The 9,264-nt window shown below is 47.1% G+C and overlaps 2 protein-coding genes across 2 annotated transcripts in view; one reads left to right on the forward strand and one right to left on the reverse strand.

Moving 5' to 3' along the window:
- KDELR3 (KDEL (Lys-Asp-Glu-Leu) endoplasmic reticulum protein retention receptor 3) overlaps positions 1–8,533 on the forward strand; it is a 10,135-nt gene extending 1,602 nt beyond the window's left edge. Inside the window, exons 2-5 of the mRNA XM_009332673.1 lie at positions 880–1,030; positions 1,625–1,783; positions 2,111–2,363; positions 5,681–8,533. Of these exons, the coding sequence (XP_009330948.1) occupies positions 880–1,030; positions 1,625–1,783; positions 2,111–2,363; positions 5,681–5,721 (604 nt within the window). The 3' untranslated portion in view covers positions 5,722–8,533. The remainder of the gene's footprint in view (positions 1–879; positions 1,031–1,624; positions 1,784–2,110; positions 2,364–5,680) is intronic.
- Positions 8,534–9,092: 559 nt separating this feature from the next.
- Positions 9,093–9,264, reverse strand: part of DDX17 (DEAD (Asp-Glu-Ala-Asp) box helicase 17) — a 19,782-nt gene continuing 19,610 nt past the window's right edge. The window contains exon 14 of the mRNA XM_009332674.1: positions 9,093–9,097. Within this exon, the coding sequence (XP_009330949.1) occupies positions 9,093–9,097 (5 nt within the window). The remainder of the gene's footprint in view (positions 9,098–9,264) is intronic.

Below are 9,264 nucleotides of genomic sequence, written 5' to 3' on the forward strand. Positions count from 1 at the left end.
GCGAAGGGTGCGAGCGAAACGGGTGCCAAAAAGGCTAGCAATAGCCCATGCAAGCTGGCAGCACTCCCGGGTGGGCTCTTTGAGGGAAGTCATCCTCCTCCGGGAGGTCTCCCTGCCAGGAGGAGAGGGCTGCATTGGAAGGATGTGATGTGGCAAGGCGCACGGCCTCGGGCAGGTGTTGGTGTCGGGTGGTGAAGTGAAGGGGAGGGCAGCAAGGCTGGAGGGAGGTGGAAAATGAGTGCAAAAAGTTGTGGTGGCACCAAAACCAACGATCTCAAGAGAAAGCTGCTTTAGGTCAGAGGTCCTGGCCAGCAGGCAGGCGGGTACCAGAGGCTGCCCCGTCGCTGGGTGGGGAAATCAGGGCAGCAGCTTCCTACAGGAGGATTTTGCTGAGTTCATGGTTTCCTCCCCAAGAGATTTTGGGGCTTGGCTGCAACACCGTGGCCATTATCACAGGTAGAGAAATGAGTGGGTTGGTCTGCCTCTCTCCACCAGCAGTGACTAAGCTCCATCAGCATCCCTAGGCTGGTCCCTGATCCCACAGCTCTTCCCTGGTGCAGCAGACATCACATCACACAACCCCCCGGCGAGGTGGGCCGGCGAAGGGGGTGAGGGAGGGAAGAGAAAGGCATTTTGATGACAGTAAGGACTGAATCGGCCAAAGCGGTGAACGTGCCCACCGGGCGCTGGTCCCTACAACCCAAGGCAGGGATCAGGGGGCGTCAGCAGGAGCCTGCCCTGTTACTTGGGAGAGTCCAGCCAGTCCTGGGGTAGGTCTAGAGCTACCACCGCACCTACACGCCCAACCAGGCTCACAAAGCAAAACGCATATATACAATCACTTCCAAAGAAGGCGTAAGGGGAAACCACCATCCTAAGGGTCCTTCCTCTCATCTGCCTTACCTTCCTTCCTTCTCCCTGCCACGCAGGTATCTCTGGGAAGAGTCAGATTCTTTTTGCCCTCGTCTTCACAACCCGCTATCTGGACCTGTTCACCACCTTCATCTCTGTCTACAACACCGTGATGAAGGTAAGGAGAGGGCAGCACGAAAGCAGAGGTTCCCCTCAGCTCACCGTGGTTTCTCGGGGAGGCGAGGGTATGCATTCACTAAGTTTTTCAGTCAGAGGGAAGAAGGAGTGATTCCATCTTCTTCGCTTGTCATCAACGCTACAGGGGGTTATACATAGGAAGGGTGGATAAAGATGCTTCCTTTGGTGTCATTGGCCCTCCATTGACCAAAACACCCCCCTCACCACAGTCAGTGAGCGACCTGAGCCCGCCACATTTAGTACCATCAAACGCCATGAATCAAGCCTGGGTGTCCTTGCACAGCAGGAGCATTAACAGACAGCTGCAACCAAGCCAACCTCTTCACACAGAGCCCTAGAGGGCTTAAGCAAGTGTGATCCTCATGGTGGGGCAATCTTTAGTTGACTGCTGGAGTATCTCCAGCAGAAGCCAATCCACAAGCCCGCGCAGAAAAGGCATTCACCACTATATCACCCTGGCACAGCCCCACCAGAACCAGGTTAAAAGATCTTGACCTTGGCAAAGCCGTCCTCTCTTCAAGCACAGAAGGTGTAATCGCAGGTAAGATCTTGCCATCTCCCTTCCCTTCCCCAGGTCATTTTTTTGATATGTGCCTACATCACCGTGTACATGATCTACGTGAAATTCCGGAAAACATTCGACAGTGAGAATGACTCCTTTCGCCTTGAGTTCCTGCTGGTCCCTGTCACAGGCCTATCGTTTCTGGAGAACCACAGCTTCACCCCCTTGGAGGTAAGGAGAACCTGAGGCAGGAAAGGGGAGGGGAAGCAGCAGCCTCACACCATACAGCAGAGTGAGCAGCACGTTGAATAGTTGAGATTTTTAACAGCAAAAGCAGGCAGGAAAGGCAAGGTTGGCAGGCCTTGAAGACCATACCATCTATAGAGCAGCTCAGCACTGTCTCCTCTCAGTCCCAGCACAGCAGGCCCATTTTCCCCAGCTCCAGCACCACTGCTCATCCTGCTCGCACATCGGTGCTCTGCCAAATGAAAGCTTTGGCTCTTAATGTGTATTAACCAGCACCAAGACTCTCCACTGCCTTCATTTTGCATCTCACAGATACTCTGGACCTTCTCTATCTACCTGGAGTCCGTGGCTATCCTTCCTCAGCTCTTCATGATCAGCAAGACGGGGGAAGCAGAAACCATCACGACACACTACCTTTTCTTCCTGGGCCTCTACCGCGCTCTCTACATTGCCAACTGGGTCTGGCGCTACTACACGGAGAATTTCTATGACCAGATCGCTGTAGTTTCCGGGGTCGTACAAACCATCTTCTACTGTGACTTCTTCTATCTCTACATTACCAAAGGTAGGTAAAGGGGTTGGTATAAATCTGAAACATTCATTTGGCACTCTTGCAACATACGGTGGAGCTGCAGCTTGCTGTGCGTTAATCCGTATGTGACTTTATTCTTTGCTGTGTTTGTGATGCACATTGTTCACCTAAAATCCAGTTTAAAAAACTTATCTGTTGAATGCAAGTGGGCATCTCTGCTCAGAACGCTCTAGACGTGCATGTGAAACAAAGTAGAAGTTAAACCAGAGCTAAGCCTCATTTAACCCCACCTTGAGAAGTTAACTGAGGTATATTCAATTCTGTGTACATTTTGAAAGATGATGAATCATGCAAAAAAACTTTGAGGGGAGAAAAAAAAATAGCCACAGGCAGACAAAGTACCTGAGAAAGCAACTGCAGACATATGGAGATATTATTAAGCCTACTTTTTCTTCTGATGGAAAAGATGTAATGTTCCCAAGAACTGATTCTGTACGAAGACAGGCATCGGCACAGACAAGACACCCAAGATCAGATGCCCCTTCCACTTCAGCGCCGTGCTTTGGTAAATGGCCACGTACCAGAGCTAACGAGTGCATCAAGGGCATAAAATTTGGTAGAACACGCTATGGTTTGCTGAGGCTGAAGTACGCTTTAAAACACTTCTCTGTTGAGGAGGATGGAATTTGATGAAATCTAGCTGAGCAAACAAGTATTTTCTTCCTTCTTCACATTCCCGAACTAGTCTGCCAAAAGCAGTAGTGACAGCCCGCATTTGATGTTTCGAGGGATGGATCTTTGGTAGCTTCATGCGATGTATCTGCTGATAGAGAGGTGACAGGAGCACTGAGCAGGTGGCTGGCCTTGCAGATTAAGACTTCCTTCTGTCGTCAAAAGATTTTTGTAGCCAGAAAGGTACTTTGTAAAACTGCCATCAAGGTGCTCCACGTCAATTCCCTTTTTTTTTTTTTTTTTTAAGAACTAATTCCCATTTTAGCTTCACTCAATTCATGTGTCCTATGTCCTTCTGTGTTTTGTGAGAAATCCATACCCTTTGTAGTTGCGATGGTGGAACAAAAGGGGGGAAAAAACAACTGCTGGCTTTCAGTCTCGCATCGCTAGTGATAAAACTGCAAAATTTAGATGATACAGGAGGCAGAATTAAAAACATTTGTCCCTGGGAAATCACAGCAGGAAGAGAATTGCCTTTTTTTGTTTGTTTGTTTGTTTTTTGTTGTTTTTTTTTTTAAATCTATTTTTGGAACATCTCAAATTTGGATATAATTGCTGTTCAACATAACAGTGTTTTAAGATTCTGGTGTTCACTTAAGACTGCTGAGGATCTTCCCTGATGCTCTTGCAAAAAAAAAAAAAAAAAACCCCAAACTTTTCAAAACATTTCTAACACAGAAGAGCTCAGACAAAAGGGCAGCAATGCTGCAAAAAAAGCCAAGATGTTACATAAAGAAATGTATTTAATAAGACTTCAGAGCCCATACCAAAGCATCGTAAAGGGATTTTTATAGAAAGCGACTTCTCTTTATCTTGTTTTCAAAACTAGATGAGCTCCTTTCTGTTTAACACAAGGACCTGAAAGATATTCCGAGGAAGCTTTCAGCTCCCAAAAGCTTGTATTTCACAGAACGGCTGTGGTTGGGGGCAACTGGGGGGGGGAATCATCTAATCCACCCCCCTGCTCACAGCAGGGTCACCTAGAGCAGGTTGTTCCAGGTCTTGTCCAGTCAGGTTTTGAGTACCTCCAGGACGGAGGCACCACAGCCTCTCTGAGCAACCTGTGCCGGTGTCTGACCACCCTCACAGTAAAAAACCTTTTTCTTACGTTTAAGTGGAATTTCCCATTGCCCCTTGCCCTGTCACTGGGCACCACCGAGCAGAGTCTGGCTCTGTCTCCTTTACTCCCCCCATCAGGCATTTATACACGTGGGTAAGATCCCCCTCAGCCTTCTCCGGGCTGAGCAGCCTCAGCTCTCAGCCTGCCCTCTTACATCGGATGCTCTAGTCCCTTAACCATCCTCGTGGTCTTTCTGGACTTCCTCCAGTATGTCCCTGCCTCTCATACTGGGAGCCCAGAGCTGGACCCATCGCTCCAGCTGTGGCCTCACCAGGGCTGAGTAGAGAGGAAGGACCGCCTCCCTGGACCTGCCGGCAGTGCAGCTCCGGAGGCTGTTCGCATTCTTTGCCATGAGGGCACAGCGGTGGCTCGTGTTCCAACTTCGTATCCACCAGCACACCCAGGGCCTTTTCTGCCCAGCCACTGTCCAGCTGAGGAGCCCCCAGCACATACTGGTGCATGGGGTTGTTCCACCCCAGGGGCAGGATGTGGCATTTCATTTTGCTGACCCTTCGTGAGGTCCCCGCCAGCCCATTTTTCCAGCCTGGCACCGTCCCCCGGACCCCATCTGGTCTATCAGCCACTCCCCTCCACTGCACATCGTCAGCAAATCACTGAGGGCGTACTCTGCCCTTCCCTCTGGCACCAAATAAAGACCTCGAGCAGTACCGGCCCCAGTACCCATCCCTGGGGTACACCACCAGTACCAGGCCACCAGCCGGACTCCATGCTGCTGACCATCACGCAGCCAGAGCAGCCACTTCTCCATCCACCTCATCTAAGCCTATGGGCCCCTGGTATTTCCCAGAGGCCTCCCATCCCAGCTTCCAGATCAGATGGGATGGGGCAGGCTCAGGGGGGTCTGGCCACAGACCATTTATTCAGGTCATGTCCTCTGTTAAAAGGGGGCAGGGTGGGGTGGGGGAAGCACTGGGGTAGAACAGGAGACTCCATACTACATCATCAAGAAAAAAAAAAAGTGGGGAAACTAAAAGTCTCTAAGAGGATCCACGCAAGAACAAGAGTAACTATGGAAGAGGAAACAAAAACCTTTCCCTTTAGCAAAAAGGAGCATAAGGAAGTTTTGGGCTTTTCCCCCCTTAGAAGCGATTTTATAGTGGTTGTCTCCCAGAAAAGATCACATAAATTCTTCCCTTTTCTCTGGATTCCTTAATTTTACCCTTCTCGCCAAGTTCTCCTAGATGTTCATTCAACAACGAACAGGATTCTTCAGAGCTGTTAGCATACAGGCGCAACAGAGGACAAGCAGCCGTGTTACCTGAAGACAGCATGGCTCTATCCCTACCTGCCTGCAGTAGCACAGGGAGGATGCCCGAGAAGGTCCATTCGATGGCCATAATTTCATTGCCATTTGCAAACCTGGCAACCCGCTATCTGGCACTCTAAATAGCAAGTTAAAAAAAAAAAAAATTGTTGAAACAATGAAAAGTTTAATTCTCCCAAGTTCCTTCATTACCTCCTCTTTCTCTTTGCACAGTCCTAAAAGGAAAGAAGCTGAGTCTCCCCATGCCTGTTTGAAGACATTTCCACAGACAATGCAAGAAATTCCGAAGATGAAGCCCTTCAGATCACAGCTTTCCTTTCCTGGTCCTTTTTGACTAACGATGGCTCAGCCGAGTTTCACTCCAGTGCCAGCAAGACAATGAGGCCTGGGAAGCTGATACACTTTTCATCCATATGAGACTTTCCCCCAGTTTTTTTTTTTTTAATTTCTTCTTACTTGAACTCGGTGCCAGTAAGTAGTGCTGGCCAATACTGAAGTAGTGCAAATTGCTCTCTCCCGGCTCTTCCCAGCATCTACCTCCAAAACACGCCTCTACCTTGACCCTGAGGCAGCACAAGGAGTGTAAGGGGAATCGTCACTACCTTTAGTCCTTCAGCCCTTTAACGAGTGCCTGTGGTAAAGGGAACGTGGCACTATTAACTCTGGTAACACATACAACGCCACTGACCCGTTTCACACGTGACCACATCTGACACAGCAGACGCTACAAACTGTTGCTTCGACTCTGTATGAACTAACATCCTCCTGAACCTTAACTCTGCCCGACACCCATTCCAGTCAAGTCCCATAACGTTCAGGAAAAATACGTTCCCTTTGAAAGACACGAATCTTCCAATTCCACAGGTATTCAAACATCCTCCCCACTCACTCACTTTCAGTGACAGTTCCTTGTATTCTACAAACGGGGATCGTTTTGATTAAAATTCAGTGGGTTGCCGACAGGTGTTTCCAACTCCTTGAATTTGACTTTTTTTAAGAACTGGGAAGAACAGGGGCAAAGACAGTTTTACACTCCAAAAATAAAGACAAAGTTCACAATTTATTGACAACAGTGTTTTTATTTATACCTACAAAAGAAAACAAGATGGTATCAAAAGGACAATTTACAAACTAAGAATAGTAACATAGCTCTTAGTATCCTGTGTCTGAACACCACAGATCTATGAATCTCTCAATTCAAGTCTTCATTAATACAACAGGAATGTGTTCAGAGACCAGCAGGTGTGTGAAACAAGAGGCTGATCCCACACAAAGCCACTAACCCTTCCATCGTTCAGAGAAGTCCAAACAGTAAATTGCTTCAGGAAGTGGGAGGGGAGGAGACACCCAACTCATTTGACACTCCCACAAACTGTCACAGATTGAAAACAAGGCAAACAATACTAGACGCTAATGCTTTATCAACAAGGGCCCTCCAGCTGGTATATGGAACAGAGCAGCGAGCACCAGGTGGGACAGGGGCAGCACATGCCACGGTGCATTTATGCATTCAGCAGTCTGGTTAACACTCTGAACTGAACCGAGACCCTGGACTTCAGCTGACCTCGATGGCAATAAAGCACTGCAAGACTTGGCATAGACATTTACATGTGCACAAGTCCCCCCCAAAAGAAGTGAAAGCTATAGCAGACTATAAGGCAGCTTTGGCGGTCCAGAGACCCTTTTTAAAGCCAGTCAGTGAGATGTCCTACTCCTACACCCCTTAAACACATTTCTGCATTGAACTCGCAAATTTAAAAAAAAAAAAAGCGCAGCTCTACATTTGCTTGCGAGGGAGGCCAAAGACAAATCAGCCAGTGCCTGGATAAACGACATGTTTCTGGCTTTCACTTAACACAAGCAAAGGAACTTCCTGCCCAAGCACTGGAATTAGAAGATGGGACGAAGGAACCAAGGTTCTGGAAGATCTCTCCCTTTTCCCTCTGTGTCAGCAACCTACCTGTGTACTGCACCAAAAAAAAAAAACCAAACCCAAAAAACGCGCATTCATCCCCCAAAATTTTACTCTGGGAAGAAATTAAATTTAAAAAGAAATCATTTCTGTATAAGCAAGCTCTTTTCCTGGGCTATAAGAAGTTCCACTCTGCTACAGAAGGAGTGGGCTGCCTTGTTCATCCATATGCAAGAACGCCAACAGAAAAAAAAACCAAAACGCTGCACTCTCATAATGCAAAGATTATGCCTCACAAACCAGATGCATCCATTCTTTTGTCATATTTTCAGATCAAGAGCAGCCAACTCCTGTTATCATCTACTGTCTCTGAACCGTCAGGTATTAGAAATAACAAGTCAACAACATGCTTTACTAAAGGGGAAACCCCCTCACACCCACCTTAGCCTGTAAAATAAACAAGTTTTATTTACGTATTTACTAAAATTTCACTCTTCTCTAACATTTTCTAAAATGCTACCTACCTGCGAGAGCTCAGCTCAAAGGGACCAATGGAGCAGGGAAATGCACTCAAAAGCCAGGAAAAGCAATAGTCAGAGCAAAGTACAAAAGAAATAAAGCTTCAGAATCAAGATGCACTAACCAGCTCACCGCTTACCTCATGAAAAGGAGATTCCAGGCAATCTCCTCCTCCTCCCTTCCTCCCCCTGCCCTCCCCCCCAGCCCACCCTATTCAAACCTCTTAAATTTAAGTGTGGAAAACTCTGTCACATTTTATTCAGCGTAGCAGCATCCAGAACATTCCCCGTGGCAAAAGGTAGTTTGTTCGCGAAGGACAGACAAACAAGATACGCTGTTTATCGTCTCAGTTCTGCTTAGTTTCTGGGCTCTCAAATAAGACTTCTCTCAATAAACCTGACAACAGGAATTTGAGAGCAGAAACTAATGGAAGGATAACCAGGCTCCACACGTTTGCGACGCTGCAATTTAACAATCGTAGGGGAAGAACTTACTTGGCTAAACATTACAGCAGTGGTACCTACAGTGACTATCTGGTTTTCAGGTATCGAATCCAAGACAGGTTTGGTCTCTGACAACGGGGTTATATTCCCAACTTCCCTACTGCAGGCTGCTACAGGTACCAGAAGATGGGGCTGCTGCTTCCAGAGCTGCAGAAAACGCCAGCAATGTACCTGGGGCATTACTCTGAACACCGCCCAGCTCAGACAAATGAGCAGAGTTTTCCTACAGAAAGTCACCTACGATAGATTACAAGCAATAATAGTGAGCTATTAAAAAAAAAAAAAAAAAGATTAGTAGAAGTGAGCATTGCTCCCTTGCATTTATCATTTTAAATGAAGTGCTTTTTGGCTCCCCAAAGTTTCCCACCTCTCTTGATACTTCCTGAAATTAAGTTAACATGTTACAGAATAGAAACTTCCTCCCCTCAAAAGCAAATTTTCACACAAACCTTAGACACCAAGATGATCGAACTGGGACCTATCTGCCTTATACCCATTTCTTTTAGAGAAAATAAAATTTCCAATTTCCTCAACATGCAAGACAAAAAATAATAAATTTTCCAGTCAACTATATATCTCTCTTAAAAACAAAACAACAAAAAAAAGAAAAAAAAAAAAGAGGACAGGGTCAGTAATGTGGACTGGGGGCCATTTTTGATGGGCTCAGGGATTTGAATGGTGAATTCTAAGTCTAACCTGCATGAGAGAGACATCACAATGGGAAAGAAGAGAAAGAAAAGGTTCCTTTAAATGCAAGAGGTCTACACTGGTGAGTGGTCTCATTTGCGTGAGGGGGGAGGGGGTGGGGGAGGGGGCGGATACTGGTAGGTGGCAGTCTGGCCCATATAGCCCATCACGGTCGT

The sequence above is a fragment of the Pygoscelis adeliae genome, unplaced genomic scaffold (assembly GCF_000699105.1).
Source record: "Pygoscelis adeliae isolate BGI_AS28 unplaced genomic scaffold, ASM69910v1 Scaffold399, whole genome shotgun sequence".
In the NCBI taxonomy this organism is placed as follows: Eukaryota; Metazoa; Chordata; class Aves; order Sphenisciformes; family Spheniscidae; genus Pygoscelis; species Pygoscelis adeliae.